We start from the raw sequence: 16,366 nt of genomic DNA, 5'->3' as shown, positions 1-16,366 counted from the left end.
TTGCCCAACAGTGGTAGCTGAGTGCTGAGATGTGGTTGTCTCGCTGATCTCCCGCTGACTGTCCGTAATTTAGTCCCTAGTCTCAAGAGGGTAACTCATCCATCTGTTGGCACTTGGAGTTCAAACTTGCCTTTTTTTTTTTTTTTTTTTTTTTTTAAAATCTGTATTGTTGGCTAAAACCTTACATAATGCATATTAGGTCTGACAGTCAGGGGAAGACTCCTCGCTTCACAGTATATTAAAAGCTGAATTATTTCATTTCATAGTGAATAAAAAAAGCCAAGAGTATGGGATTGCTGTTCTTAAAGGCGCTCTCATTGCAAGTATCACATCAGCAGTAGCAATGTCTGGAGTCAGAGAGAAGGTTTTGAAGAGTGAATAATGGTACATTTCTAGGAGTGCTTTTGCAGAGTGCCTGATGGTCTCAAGTGGACAGGGGACAGCACTGGCCGCCTTATTTTGGAGGGCTAAACTAGTCTTTTTATCTTCATTGTGTTTAATTTGGAACATCTCTCATTTGCCTATTTTGTCCTGTGATTCTTTAGCAAAGCCACTGTCAAAGCAAGTTAGCAAACCCTAATACCACTCTTAGGGTTACTTTTCAGCAGGATTACCAGTTAACAAGCTGACATTTGCAGTTTGCTTTGGTTGATTGGAGAACTGCTTTCCATGCAAAGGTGATTTACTGTTAGTGTTTATTCCTGGGATGTCACAGCAGTGAGTGGCTTGTTTGTTCATTTTGCTTTGGCAAAACAGAGTGTACCAATTTGTGTGGGGAGGGAAAAAGGCTGCTATAATCTAAACATGAGAGCCTTGATAACTGTCTTGTTGTCATGTAATCAAGAATTACCTGAATAGGATCAAATGAGAGATGCTAGACATCTAAGAAATGCAAACGCTGCTTCGTGATGTGGTACAACAGCCTGAAGTGCCCTGCCATGGAAAGTACAGCTAGTGCTAGATCCTGCGGTTTGTCTCTTTTTCCTAGTTTGCAGAATTCATTTTATTCTTCATTTTCGTATTTTCCCATATTATTATAAATAATTGAGGGGGAGAAATTAAAACTGTTGATGCCTCTGTTTCTCTGTAATCCCAAATCCTCATTCTACTCTAATTTAATCCAGTTGTCTCTGCAGCAAATGGCTGTGAAAGAGGCGTGCACACCAGCACTGCCGAGCCTGCTCCCTTTCCCACTTACCCCCGTCCCCCATATGGTGCCTCAAACTGCCACGCTGATACTCCGGTGCTTCCACCCCCATTTAATAGCATCCAGCTTTTTCTGTCATTTGTTCCAAAACTTTTTGTTCCGTTTGATTTACATCAACGCTGTCAAGCAAGATCTCAGCGCGGAGTGCTTGCTGCATCTGTTTCTATTCCGTGTCCATCATTTTGCTGACAAAGGTACTTGGACTTGCAGCCTGGTGGGGTTTTTCTATCTATCCAGAGGCCCATGGCAGCAGTAACATCTGCAGGACAGATTCCAGCCTTGAGCATTTTAGTGCCGAATTGCATAAACTCTGTGGCATAAGTGGCTTATGCAGAGAGATCTCTTGCCCCCAGCGAGGTCTCTCCACTCCTTGTCTTTGAGTTGTTTGAACTGGAGGTGAACTGTGGTAGATCATTGGGCTTTAAAATAATTCCTTCCTCATCCTTGCTGGCACTGTGAAAAAAAAGAAAAGGGAAGAAAACAAAATGGGCTGTCGTTCAGCTGTCCTCCTGCAGAAAAATAAAAGATTTTCTTGGAGAAGGCTGGAGGGAGTTGAGGTCTTATATCTTGTACCCTTGTATATCTCGTACTTGCGCACATACTGCGTGGCTGTGAACTCCTTGGCGTGTGTCTTAATGCTATTTGTGAATGATAAGATTTCTTTTTAGCTATGTTGATAATACTCATATGAAAATCCTGTGCTAGTCAAAAGCTATTAAAGTTGATGTTATATTTCAGAACATCAGCAGAAATATGTTTATTTGGTCCTAATGTGTTAAATAGCCCATTTTAGCATTTTTGCTTGCCTTATTTATAAAATGCTAGGATAAGGTCCTAGCTGCATTTGGGAAAACTAATAAAATCATACTTGCAAAAGAGATATCTCTATAATATCTACTGACCTGCCACCATTTAGGAGAAAAAAGAGTTGGTATTACCCTTTTTTTTCCAATGGGATACACAGCACTCCAATATTTTTTCAGTTTTCATGGGCCATAACGGTTTCTAATTCTAAACAGCACTAATTAGATGAGGGTTTCTCAAGCCTGTAAGACCTGTGAGGCATTTGCTTGAAGTCTGTTAGAAGGTTGGATGGTCCTTTTTCCCCTTCCAACTCCAAGTTGCGTTGAGCGATATTTAAAACACATTGCTTTCAGCTTGTCACATCAACAGTGGGTGAAGTGTGCTGCTGCAGAGCTAGGATGCGGAGACTTTGGTTCGTATGACCGTATGGAGAGAGCAAAGGCCCAAGAGATGGTCTGAATAGACCGGCCAAGTTTCGGAACTCCTGCGTTAATGCTGGACCACGCTACACAGTTAGAGCAAGAATGCAATTATTTGATCTATTCCTTTTAAAAGAAAACAGCAAATATTTTTATGTTTCAGTTGTAATAGGAACAGTACAATCTTTGTAATGAAGCGAATGAATTTGGGATTGCTGCTGCTTACAGTTATCTTTTCTGTTTTACTATGCTATTCTAACATTATCCAGAGTACATATGTACTTACTGGTTTCTGACATGTCCACCTGAGAGGGTATGCTTGTATTTTTCACCTTTAAGAATAAAAATAGTTTGTTTATGTTCTGTTCAGAAAGAAATGCAAAGCCTTTCCCATTAGGTCAGAGCATAATCCCTGGGAAAGCTGCGTCTGAGTGGCTCTGTGGGGAGCACGACACATGCTGCCACGTTATGCACAGCAACGCTGTCTTATGCAGCAAGATGCTGTCATTGCTTAAATACTGAGGTGTTTAATTCACGGCTCTGATTTACGTAGTCGTCAAAACAAGCTGACAATTCCAAGTCCGTTGAAGTTAATGAAGCAATGTAATTGGCTTTGGGTCAGGGTCTGGGAGAGGCCAAACCTTTGCCTGCAGAGAGAACAGCGGAGGCTAAACCGGAGCCCTTCATGTCTCTGTGAGGCAGGTGAAGACTGGGCACGCTTGAAAACCACACGAGGGGCCCATCCGCGTTTTTACACCTCGGTACTTCTAGAAATTTCCCCCTGGCTTTTGGAAAAGCCAAGACAGGCTGGGGAAGCAAACAGGGAGCCAGTGCCACGGGAACGAGCACGTTGCCCGAAGTGCATCTGCTCGAGCAAACGCGTTGGTGACCGAGGCCTGGGAACGGCGTTTTCCTCAGCGGCACCGAGAGATGTTAAGGTGTCAAGTGGTCGGGTCCGCTTTGGGGTTATTTTGGAGGGAAAAGCGCTGGTCTGACAGAAGGGGACATCATTTGATGCTGGGTGTGGGAAGTCCACGGGCGGCCATACGCCAAGGCGCCATGTTACAGCACGAGCCGTGAAACATGGCTGCCGAAGGGCGGGAGATTCCCGTGCCCTGGGTCAGCGGAGGCGGGGGGCCACGAAAGGCAAGCCGGCCTGGCCCGGCTGCTGCCCTCCTGCTCCCCAGGCCACCTGAACCGAGGGGCTGGGGGAGCCCTGAGGGGCCGAAGGAGGCTGTGAAAGGCTGGGGGAGCCCTGAGGGGCTGAAGGAGCCCTGTGAGGGGCCGGCAGAGGCTGTGAAAGGCTGGAGGAGCCCTGTGAGGGGCCAAAGGAGGCTGTGAAAGGCTGGGGGAGCCCTGTGAGGGGCTGGCGGAGGCTGTGAAAGGCTGGGGGAGCCCTGTGAGGGGCCAAAGGAGGCTGTGAAAGGCTGGGGGAGCCCTGTGAGGGGCCAAAGGAGGCTGTGAAAGGCTCAGGGAGCCGTGTGAGGGGCCAAAGGAGCCCTGAGGAGCCGGCGGAGGCTGTGAAAGGCTCGGGGAGCCCTGTGAGGGGCCAAAGGAGGCTGTGAAAGGCTGGGGGAGCCCTGTGAGGGGCCAAAGGAGGCTGTGAAAGGCTGGGGGAGCCCTGTGAGGGGCCAAAGGAGGCTGTGAAAGGCTCAGGGAGCCGTGTGAGGGGCCAAAGGAGCCCTGAGGAGCCGGCGGAGGCTGTGAAAGGCTCGGGGAGCCCTGTGAGGGGCCAAAGGAGGCTGTGAAAGGCTGGGGGAGCCCTGTGAGGGGCCGGCGGAGGCTGTGAAAGGCTGGGGGAGCCCTGTGAGGGGCCGGTGGAGGCTGTGAAAGGCTCGGGGAGCCCTGAGGGGCTGAAGGAGCCCTGTGAGGGGCCGGTAGAGGCTGTGAAAGGCTGGGGGAGCCCTGTGAGGGGCCGGTGGAGGCTGTGAAAGGCTGGGGGAGCCCTGTGAGGGGCCGGTGGAGGCTGTGAAAGGCTGGGGGAGCCCTGTGAGGGGCCAAAGGAGGCTGTGAAAGGCTCAGGGAGCCGTGTGAGGGGCCGGCGGAGCCCTGAGGGGCCGGCGGAGGCTGTGAAAGGCTGGGGGAGCCCTGTGAGGGGCCGGTGGAGGCTGTGAAAGGCTGGGGGAGCCCTGTGAGGGGCCGGTGGAGGCTGTGAAAGGCTGGGGGAGCCCTGTGAGGGGCCAAAGGAGGCTGTGAAAGGCTCAGGGAGCCGTGTGAGGGGCCGGCGGAGCCCTGAGGGGCCGGCGGAGGCTGTGAAAGGCTGGGGGAGCCCTGTGAGGGGCTGGCGGAGCCCTGAAGGGCCGCGAGAGCCCTGTGAGGGGCCGGAGGAGCCCTGAGGGGCCGCGGCGGCCGGGGCGGGGCGGGGCGCGGCGTCGCCAATGGGAGCGGGCGGGCGGCGCCGGGCGCGGAGGCGGTGGAGCCTCTCGGCGAACAAAGAGGGAGCGAGCGGCGCGGCGGGAGGGAGGAGGCGGGAGGTGCCGGCCATGCGGGGCCGCCGGCCGGGGCGCGGGTGAAGAGGGAGGGAGGCAGCTAGTCGAGCGATCAGCGCGGGCGGCGGCGGCGCTCCATGGCCGGCGGGTCGGGGTGAGGCGAGGTGGCGCGGCGGGCATGGCGGGCGTCAGCTACTCGCCGCCCTGGTGGGTGAGCCTGCTGCACCGCCTGCCGCACCTCAGCCTGCGCTGGGAGCTCACCGCCGCCGACTTCCGACCGCACGACGCCGAGTACCAGCAGGTGGGTCCCCGTACGGGGTCTCTCTTTCTCTGTGTGTGTGCGTGTGGCGGGCTGTGTCCCGCGTGGGGGCCCCTCGCAGCCCGGCCGGGGGGTGTTTGTACACCCGTGGGCTGTGCGGGGCAGGGGGCGCGGAGGGGGGCTCGGCCCGCCTGGGGGTGTGGAGGAGAAGGAGAGGGGCCCCGGCTGGGTTCCCTCGGGTGCGTGTCTGTGGGTGCCGCGTCTCCCCCGTGCCGTGGGGTGGGTGTCTGCCCCACGCGGGGCAGGTGGGGGGCTGCAGGGTCGGGGCAGGCCGAGATGCGGGGGTCTCGCCGGCCTGGATGGGGGGCAGGAGGCCATTCCCCCCCCCCCCCCCCCCCCCCCCGAGGGGTGAGCAGGAGCCCCGAGCTGCTTCCAGCTTGCTGGAAGCCCAGGTCCTTCTTGGGAGAAGGTGGCGGGGTCCCCTGGAAGGGGAGGCAGGAGGCAACGCTGGCCATGTGCCCTCGCCAGGTCCCCCGCAAGCCGCGCTGTCCAGGCGAAGGCACCGTCTTGGCCTGACGCCCCTGGCTGGATCGTGACCGCTCATCGCCGATGATAAGTGGCGGTGTCCTGTGCAGGCAGCGCTGACCGCTCGTTATCGATCCCACAGCCGGCCGCACACCGCCGCGACCTGCAGAGAGGCCAGCAGTGCCTCTCCAAAACAGACTGCCTGCCTGCTGGAAAACACATCGCTTAATGCATGAGAGCAGTGTTAGCATCAAGTGCATGGGAAGATGCTTGCAGAAGACTTGTGTGCCGCTTTTTTTTTTTTTAATGCTGCTTAGCCTGTATCCTGTGCTTGGTTGGCTAGGCATGTAATTAAAATGATTGTGGAGTGAATCTGTGTGCTCTAACATCTGTGTTCTCTGCTGTCATCTTGGAACAGAGCTGCAGTGGCTCTGCTGCCTCGTTCTGCCACGGTCTCTGGTTTGGAAAACACCATTTTGGTTTTCTGAACATACTTGCAGTGTCCTATATACGCAGCCTGCTATCATGCACACAGGCAGAAATGCTAGGACATCTGAATGGTTCTCGTTTATCCTAGGAGTAAAAGGTATTAGAAATACTTTAGAAAGCAGTCTGTTTGGGCTTTTTGTTTTAAACAGATGAACAGATCTGTGGGCTGCAGCTAGAGCAAAACCTGAGAGATGTATTTAAACAGCAATGGGTAGATACAAAGAAACATCTTTAAACCAGTGAACAGAACAGACTTTTGACCTAACTTTTGTATTTGGGGCTTCAATTTGTTAATTTGTTTTAGTTCCCTTGGCTTAGCAGAGTTCAAGATGGCCACACAGAGATGTAACGCTGCACAGCAGCTTAACTGTATTTCCATGACCTCAGAGGGTAGCTGCCTTTAAAACAAGGGATATGAGATGCAGAAGATCAGAAGTTAAGAGTTCATGGAAAGATGTTCTTGGGAGTGTGTTATCACGAAACAAGCACTCGTTGACCTTTGAATAGACAGCAGATGTACTGGTTTTCACTTAAATTGCTTAAAAGCATTCCTTGCAACAATCTGGGGTTGTTTTCATTTGTCAGATAATTTTTCTACAGTAATCGTATTCCTACTTAAAGCCTTCTGCTCTCCTCCTCCTGTGTAGCTGCCTCCCCTCCCTTGATAATATTAAGGACTTCTTGCACAGCAGTAGATGGCCTTTTAAGTCTTAACATCAGCTCACAAGAAAACGTCTTATCAAATCCAAACCCGAATGTCTGGATTACCGAAGTGTCCGTTGTCAAGAGAATCATTTGAGTAGCAGCAGCTTTTCTGGTTTCGGCAGTGGCGAGGGATAGCAAGCAGGCTCCAGTAACGCAGCCCGTGTTATCGGTGTCGCCGGTTATATAACGAAGCTGCTGTGGCTCTGCAAGTTGACTCTGGAGTTCGTAGCCATGTAGATTAATTCTAATGCAGTGAAACAGGGAAACTTAATCCAGGAGTGGGAACTGTAGTGCTAAATGCTCTCTCATGCTTTAAATTGTTCTTGAAGGCCTTTTGGGTTGAATTCTAGCTTTTTCTATTAGCTTTATTATGAATTTGTATCTCTTGCTCTGTTTGCAGCCTATGCTGGCATAGTCTCCCCTTTTCTTTAGGAACCTTTTGGATTTAGCAGGTGAGGTTGTATGTGTCCTGAAAATAATTAAGTCCATTTTTTATTTTAATTTCTGTGTATTTTTCTTTTCTTTATAGGTCTCATTGGCACAAATTGTGTGTCTTTTTGTTTTCTGTTCCATTAGTGGTTGATACCCTGATTCTTAAGCATAAGCTGTGAAACTGCACACTGCGTTTGAGTTCTCCAATGGGGTAAAGAGAGGGCAGTGAGGGATGCTAACTGGGAGTTCATGGGGATGGGAAAGGGCAGAGCATCCCTAGCTGTAGTAAGGAAGGATTACCTTTACTAAACTGAAAATACCTTTAAGTTTCCATGACCTCAAGTCATTGAGTAGGTAGACTGTTGTCAGAAATAGGCATACAGCAGGGCTCAGTGTCCATTCTCATTCTGATTTGTTACAAGGAAGGAAGCAACATATCCTTTCTGATTCTTCACTGCTGCTCTAGAAAAGATTTCCCAACCCATCACCAAACGAAAACATTGCTTTCCTTATAAAACTGTTTTCTTTAGTAACCTCTTAGTAAAGACCGGCTTTTTTTTTTGTACTCATGTTTTGATGATAGGCTTTGAACTTGTGCATCAACTAAACATCCCACTCCAACTAAAAGTGAAATACAGTGGCTTGAATTTTAATGTTGTCATGTCACTTGTTGCAGTGCCACGTGCTTCTGCGGGTAAGGAGGCTGCTGATTTAACAGGCTTTCCACCTCTACCTAGCAAGGATTACTGTAATGCACAAGCCACTATTCCGCTGAAGCAGCAGACAAGCTATTGTCCCCTGAAACTTCTCTGAAGCACGTGTAGCTTGTAGATAAGCACATACTGCCAGCCTTTGAAGTCTAGGTCTTTGTTGCGTCTTCTGGGACCCTGCATGATGGGGAATATCTGGAAGGACCTAGATTTAATGGCTAGTTATGCTGTTCTGTCCCATGTAGTCCCTTTTGTCAGAGCAGGAGGGACATCCACTGTGCACCTGCCTGTCTCAAGGCAGCTGTGTCCATTGTGTACCAACCTACAGGGACTTCTTCCTTTTGTCCGAGAGCATGAGAAATACTTATGACAATGTTGTTGCCGAGGGATGAGATAAATGCAGCTGCAGGTTTTGGCTGCATACCTTCTTCACCCAAGTTGGTCTCTAAAATGCTCTCCCTTGGTATTACTTAATTCTTATCTTCTTCCACAGCGTATCTTGTTGCATTAGGTTAGAACAGCGTGTGCAAGTGTAGAGGAGCAGAACCGATCCTTCCCCTCTGGACTAGATTGTTTAAAAATGTATGTGTATATTTATGTCCTTCAGATGTTTGCTTCTGCTGTGACAAGCTGTGGACAGCAGTACAACTAGTTGTTTCCTTTTTCTGGGGGAATGGAGGTGAGCTTCAATGTAGAATGAGCTGGGGTTGTGATCCTCCTTCTCCAGGGGGTTTGGCATGCTGGTGAGTCCTGTCAGAGTTGCCTTCATGTGCTGCTTGCAGGGCTTGCTCCATAGAGTCATCCCTATAGAGGATCTTATCAGACCAGTTCTTTTCCTAATCCTCCCATGAATCATTGGGGTTGAAGATCTCTTGATACGAACAGTTTTGTTCTGGCTGTATTCTCATCTGAGTCATACTGCAGTGCTCTGCAAAGCCTTTTCATTGTGTAGTGAGTCACAAACTCTGGAGTGAAGGGAATGTAAAAATGGAGCAAAGCTTGTGTTCCTTCTGACAGCATCATGCTAATACCAGTTCTGGTCTCTGTGCTTTTTGCTGCTGAACAAATGATGATGATCTTAATAGTACTGTCCGCTTACTTTCCAGTTCAGTTAATCGGACCAGTAAGAGGGTCCCAAGACTGCTGCTGTCACTAGTTTAATCTGTTTAGTAATGTAAGTACTTCTGCTTGTGACTTAGTTGCATGGCATTGAATTCACTTTATTTCTCAGGGTAGAGTTGGTTAAGAGCCTTGAGGTAGTTTGGAGGTTACATGCTGGAAGGAAGTAGAAGAGCTGAATAGCTTTTTAATAACAGCACAACAGGTAATGGGATACCTGCTAGAGACAGGGTGTCTTTGGTACTGACAGCAAAGGAGCCTACAACACTTTATTGTAGCTCTTAAGTCTCATTGTGTGCTGAGAAGTGTACTATAAACAGTGAAGAAGAGAGGCTGTAAAAGCTAAGCTACGGAGCACCTTGATTTGAATTTCTGCTTTTTCTTAATTGCTGGAAAATGGCAATGTTGACCTGAATCTGTGTGAACGCATGGGTTATGTGTGAATCAGGCTAGAATGAAGCAAAATTTTACAGTATCTTTGAAAGTCTTTCCTTGCACTGCTCTTGTGTTTTTTCTGCAAGAGTCAGAACTGCAAATGCACAGATTGTAGGTGTAATGGCAACTGTATGTGCTTTGGAAAAAGACTGGGTGATTGATTCACACCAGTTAAGATGTGGAACCATGCTGAAAGAAGCATTGGTAAAGAACAGGGGGAGGCTCTAGTCCTTGGTTTTGAGATGGTCTCTTTAGTGTTGTCACCCAGGAGTCTCCTATCATACATCTGTCAGTGCTTTTGTATTGTAACATTCTTTTTCTACTGCTGTATGTGTGTTGAGGGGGCATCCAGCAATGAAAGGTGCTGTGTAAGCCCAATGATGTTTCCTTTTTTTGGCTTGTAGACTCTAATCCAAGGCACGTGTGCTTGAACCTGTAGGCAAAGGTTCAGCAAGGAATTAATTGTCAGGTACTTTCTGGCTCTGTGAGGCTGTTTCCCTACACATAACAGCTAATGTCGTCTTTGGAAGTATTTCTTGGCTGGAGAAACATGATGGATCCTAAACTGCCAAAAAACTTGGATTAGAGAGATTGTTTTAGAACTTCCTCTACTGTACTGGCGTCTTATTTCAATTCTGAAACCAAGAGTCTTTCTGTAAATTGGAAACATGTGTATTAGTCAAGTTGGATGACGTGTTTTTGTCTAGTTGGCTCAAAGTCAGAGGGTAATGTGCCTTTCTTAAAGGGGTTAGACTGAAGGCTTCTTTCAAGAATAGATGGACCACTTCCAAGGTCTGATCAGCTATCCTGCTGTAGCACTAGTTTGCTTGTATTTCCAGAAAGGTTAGGTGACCCTGGTTAGTAGAATCCAATGTTTTCTAATTAAATTGAAGTTGCTTTTACTTTTTTAAGAACTGATGGTAAATTCCCTCTTCCCTTTAGTCATCAGTCTTGGTTGCATGAGTAACCATGCAGTAATACCTCTTATCAGCAAATTGGCGCTGTAGTCAGACTCCTCTATTCTGTGTTTAATCTGGAAGAGCCTTTACTAGGGAACTGCAGCATAATGAATAACCAAAAATGTAGAATCAAGACAATTTTTGATGGCTGATTTTTACCAAAGGTAGACATACCACGGTTTCTGTTGACCATACATCAGTCATGTAGCAGCATATGGTATACAGACAGGAAAAAAAAAATCAACCTTTGCCAGCTTTCTGTCTGCAGCCTTACTTTTTTGCTGACCCATGCTGTGCTTCTACATTTTCAGATGGTCTCCTGAGAACTGACAGTTTCTGGAAGCCCTGACTGTAGATTACCTTACTCTAGCCAAAAAAAAAAAAGTAACTGTTCTGAATGTATGGTTTTAGCAGACCAAAGTACACACAGAGAGGTAAAAGGTGACTTGGAGAAATGTGAAACACTTTGTGGGGGGAGGAGAGAAGGAGATGCAAGTGAGTGTGCAAAGATGTAAACCATGCTTGCTTCATCTGGGTAGAATCCTAAAAGTATTAATCCTGCACAGAGAAGATGCTTTTGCCAGGCCTGGTGAGCTTCCCAGTCTTAGGAGACCTCTGTGCAGCATGTGGTGCTCTGGAGGTGCCATGCTGGTCTTAGCTGGAAGAGTAGAATGAGACTTAAAAGCATTATTCTGATCAGGTGGTGGCCAGCCTCTGGCACCTTGGCGCTTCTGTACCAAGGCAACATTTGTCCTCTTGAAAATCCTCTATTTTTTTTTTTTTTTTACTACATGAGTGTAACAACTTATGTCTCCTGGTCTGGATTTAAGTACTTATGAAGTAAATCTTAAGCAATGCATCCACCTTCTCCAAGCATTGCCTATATATTGTACTTACCCATATGCATAGAAGTGTTTATCGGTTTGGAGGAGCTGACATTCAAGAACCTTATATTTTGCATTTGCTTTGGAAAAAGGGAGTCAAAACAGGAACTAAAAAGGCAGATGAGGGATTCGCCTTCAGTTTGCCACCAAAATGATATAGCTACTTAGGAAGCTTATCTTGGTGTCCAGCTGTAAAGCCTGATCACTAGCATTCTGGAGAAAGGACTAATCAAAATCAGTTCAGTCTTGCTGTCTCTTCCCTTTTTTCTTTGTTTCTTTTTCTTTTTTTCTTCCACTCAATGCCTTTTTGAGCAGAGTAAAATCCACACTCTTCAGGTTAACAAAAAGCCTTTGTTTAAATGTTGATCCAATAAAACGAGCAGTGCTTCAAGCAGATGTTGGTGTGCATTTTTAGTGCTCCTTATTTTTCATTATTAGGGAAAGTGAGAAATTCTCACCCAGAAGAACATATCCCATGAGCCATGACTCTGGAAATTAAGGGTGGGAATTCAGGTGCTTTTCTCTGACAATCCCAAGGCTTCGCATGTGGATTAAGGAGCTGTGACACAAGTCTTCTTGATCTCCTACTTGTATTTTGGGATTAGATTTATTTTTGAACCTGTAAACAAAAATCTGTCTATTGATAAAGAGATGGATAAAAGTTATGGGCCTTTGTGACATCAGGTTTCTTGACACACGTGTCTTCAGAACAGACAGTTGGAGAGACAAGCATCCTCTGATCCCTTGGCGTTCCTCTCTCTTGTTTTTTTCTTTCTTTTTTCTTGTGGGTTTTTTTTTCCTCCTTCTAGGACAAGGCTAATTTTAGACCTCTTTACCACCACCAGCACACTTACTGATGGAAAGGGAGAAGTCCAGAATCCATGGTTCATGCTGTTTGTGTTGATGTGGTAAGACTGTGCTGTGGCAGAGCTTGCCTGGTCAGCTCTGTGTGACTCCTTTCTGAGGACACTGCTGTACCTGTAAGGATCAGTGTGCTGAAGACTAAGCAGTGGTGGTTAATGCTTCTTCTGAAGTCATTCTTCTACATTCTTTGATGTCTAGTGAATACGCTTGAGTGGCTACAAGCAAGCACTGAGTAAGATGGTGCTCACTCTTAATTTTCTTGAGGTGGAGCAGAGACAGCATCTCGTTTACAACTAACTTTTTGATGACTGTCAGTTCTCCTCTTGTTTCTGTTTTATCTTTTAGTAGTAAACTTTCCACCAGTTACGCTGAGATTTCCTATTCTCCTTGAGTGGGTAGGAGAACTTGGCTTGTTTTCAAATGAATGTAATTTCCATAGCTGGGGAAAGGGACGTTTTTTCTGGGAATTTATTTGCTCTAAGATTCAGAGGAGACTTGAGTAACTTTGGAATCTATCAGGATTACCTTCTGTATTGAACTTTAATTCTCACTTTTAAGACATAGATAAGACTCAAAGTACTTGGGGACATATTGATATATGCTGGAGAGTTGTCTCTAATAATAATAATAATAAAACCAAAACCCAGTAACTCTGCTCTGCTCTCAGCAAGGCTGTCTGTACTTTCTGTGTATGTCATCCTACCAGTTCTTTGTTTTAGCTGACTATGATGATTAACAAGACAGGTGAGCTGAGCTAAAATCAAGGAGGATCAAGTTCCTGCAAGATTTTTTGTTCTGGGGTTGCACTCGGATGACAGTCTTAAAAAAAAAAAAAAAAAAAAAAAAAAAAAAAAGCCATCACTGTTAAAAATCCTTCCCTTTCCTCCACTTCGAGAAGTGGCTGAGACTGTTGGTTGTATTGCAGCAGTGAAAAAGTAGGAGTTGGTTATGTTTATCCCCAAACCAGAAATAACTTTTGCTGCATGGTGAAAAGGTCTGCAGGTATCTAGTGAATAGTCACTGTGGGGCAGTGCCATGCTGATGCTGTTTCTTTTTTATTTTTTTGTATTAGATGAACTAGGAAAGAGTAAAACACAGTGCGCTTTCATGCTCAGAGGCTTTAATTTCAAACTTTTTTTTAATATTTCTGGTAGTGAGCCATTTGTAGTTTTTGAGTCTGATCTTATAATTGTGAGCTTTAGGGATTGGTAAGCCGTATATGTGCATATTCTTGCAAAGTAGTAATTTGTGTGCTTAAGGCTGCAAGGCTCTTGCAAAAAAAAAAAAAGTAGGTTAGCGTGCAATACGTGGACACAGCAGTTGGTGTAACTCAGTCACGATATTTGTAGTGATTCCGTTCTCTAAGCACTTGGATATGAGGGTAATATTTATAGTAATGTGTGCTTTCACATGGTTATCAGGTTGCTTGCTTCAGCAGGTGTAATGTGTGCCAGACTTCTTTTAAGTTATTATTTTAACAAATGAGCATTTTTTGGTCAATAGTAAGAGTAACATTGAAACCAGCCAGGGGAAAGAGCTGACACACTCCCCTTCACCCTCACTTAAACTGGAGCTGCACCCTCAGATTGTGATTTCCTCTGTCAGTGTTAAATGCTTTTTCTGCCTGATACGTCTCAGAATGGTGCCACACGTGCACATGCATGAAAGTCCTTTGTAGTGTGAAATTAGGGATGAAAGATATTGCTAATCAGTCCTAACAATGCTGGATTTATTCTTGGACAAGGGGAAACGGGAATGTGGGGAATGGATGTTTCACAAATGTATAACACATTCAGACGCGTTGTTATGCCAGTGTTGGTGTCTGTGCATGGACACCCTTTTCAGTCTGTAAAATGCTGCTGTTCACGCAGAGAATTTAAACAAGCCTTCTATTCAACACTGAAATTCAAAATAATGCCAAAATCCAAATGGAGGCACTTCAGTTGCATAATAGTGTCTGTTTCAAGGAGGACTCAGTGCAGTAGATGATGTAATGCTCCTGAAGATAAGGCCCAAGCTGGGAGGGAGAGAGGGGAGAAGGTGTTGGTGAAGGAACCATTATGAGTATTGGTAATGGTATCAAAGCTATCCATAGGGCGTTAATTAGCAAACCTGAATAATCCCAGAGTTGATTGGGTTACAACTGTACACGTGGAAAAAAATGAGCCATTGCTTGGTGCTACCTGTCTTCTCTGATGATTGTAATTGCTTTAGTGTTGAATATAGATTTCTGAATAATGTGTGGGCAGAGAATGACTTCACCATACTTCATGCTTCTTTCTTGGGGTAAGCTTTCTTGTAGTTTATCGGTGTCCTCAAGTTCCTGTAGCCAATAAACTGGTAAATTTGATAGTTGCTATAGTAGTTAAGGTTTCTTCAGTCTGCTGAAGAGGTGCTTTCTGTTGCACTGCTGAAATCATAAGTCTTTCCATCTGGGCTGTGCCTGTAGCCTTGCTATTTAAGTGCTAGTCCTAAGGGATGATGTTACTGTTTTGAGGCCTCTGGCAGTTTGTCACTTTCCTTCCTCCCTAAACTTACGTTTAGCATATACTTATTTTCTTCAGCTTAGGAATAGTCCTCCTTTATGTCATTTTCTCACTGCAAGTGCCTCTGTAGTCCCTTCTTGGACTGGCATGGTCCGAGGGGTGGCATATGACTGCTGCCTCGCATACGGCCCCCCTGCCCTTCTTTCTCCCTTGTTTTACAGTATTCACTCCAGGAAATGCTGAGAAAGTCGAGAGTAATGGAATTCATGAAATTCAAGCTGTGCTTCAATGAAAACGTGTTTTCAATTTCTGCCTCCTTGGGAGCCTGAGACTGAACTGTAATTGTTGGCGCTGGGTGGGGGCTGGGGCTGTGGATGAATGAAAGTGGTGGAGTCAGCGCTCTGCAGAGCCTCTCGCCCAGCATCTCTCTGCTTCTCGGCATTCAAAGGCTGGTGTGTGCTTTGTGGCAGCTTCAGGAAGCGTTTTTGTATTCAGCTGTCCAAAAGGCCCAGGCGTTTTCCTGCTGGGTTTGATCTGGCTGTCGGGGTCTGAATGACAGTGACATGTTGGAGAGGAACGTGATGGGGGAAGCATCAGCTGGGGGGTGGTTTATCCCCCCTCTCTGCTCTTGATCCTGCTCACGTTGTCCTTTAAGTGTCCTGCTGCCGATTAAGGGTGAGAATTATAATGGTGACTCAAAAGCCTTTGGTAAAACTCATTAATTCATTCCTCCTTTAATTAGACACCCAGCCATGGGCTTAAAATTATCAGAGCCTAGGAACATTTGCAGCTGTAATAAGCCATGCTGCATCAATTGCAGAAATTATGGATTTCTGGCAAATGCAGATATGGTGAGCTCTTAACTCAGTTTGGTTTTTGGTGAGGAACGTGGAAGAGCATAGAAATGAAGGATGTAGCTGAGAGTGCATAGTGGCTGACCTCTGGCTGAATCTTGCCTTGTGGTGTTGAACTAAGAGGAAAGGGTGGAGGTGTACTGCTTATAAATATTTTTTTTCCTTGGGAGGTGTAATAATGTAAATTTCAAGGAGAGATGAGAGGAAGGAGACTCTAATGAAAAGTTATGCAAACATATTTTCTTAAGTTTGGCACCTGAGGGAATTTTACTTTTGGAGTAAGAGTGTAACAGAACAGTTGCAGGGTTTGCAAACAGTGCCATTTTTGCTGTTTGGAAGTTAGAGAATGGCTGAGTGTTTTACAACAAAAAGTACCTGGTGCTTTTTTTTGAGTCTTTTGCGGGGGGTGGGTGGGGGTGGGGTGTGAGGGTGGGGGGTGGATAATTATTATTTTGTAATTTCTTCTTGTTTCTGAAATATGAAGGAAGGTTATTTCCGGAACTAATTGTGTGGTTGAACCCCAGCAACACATGTCTAGGGTCTTCTGAGAGAAGTTAGTTTGTGCTACTTCTGGTATCTTTGAAATACTTGTGCTTTTTTTTTTCTTTTCCAGAAGGAGAAGTAGAGGGAACACAAAGGGAGGACTTGTTATTTCTACCCTATTGCACCTCTACTTGTAGTTACAATCATCACTGCTAATGCAATGGTAGACCCTGAAAACATGATCTCCACTTAGCTTTGGACTAACAAGCTGTCGAGCGCAAGCGATACCGAAAGGCACAGACC

General features: G+C 46.3%; 1 protein-coding gene across 2 annotated transcripts in view; it reads left to right on the top strand.

Annotated features, from left to right (window-relative positions):
- Positions 1 to 4,890: 4,890 nt before the first annotated feature.
- The window catches only part of TTYH3 (tweety family member 3), an 80,750-nt gene continuing 69,274 nt past the window's right edge, over positions 4,891 to 16,366 (top strand). For both annotated transcript variants that reach the window (XM_049790972.1, XM_049790971.1), the window contains exon 1: positions 4,891 to 5,160. In XM_049790972.1, the coding sequence (XP_049646929.1) occupies positions 5,038 to 5,160 (123 nt within the window). In that variant the 5' untranslated portion in view covers positions 4,891 to 5,037. The remainder of the gene's footprint in view (positions 5,161 to 16,366) is intronic.

This window comes from Accipiter gentilis, chromosome 33, assembly GCF_929443795.1.
Source record: "Accipiter gentilis chromosome 33, bAccGen1.1, whole genome shotgun sequence".
NCBI lineage: Eukaryota > Metazoa > Chordata > Aves > Accipitriformes > Accipitridae > Astur > Astur gentilis.
Note: the sequence above shows the minus strand (reverse complement) of the source record. Positions and strands in the feature narration are given on the sequence as shown.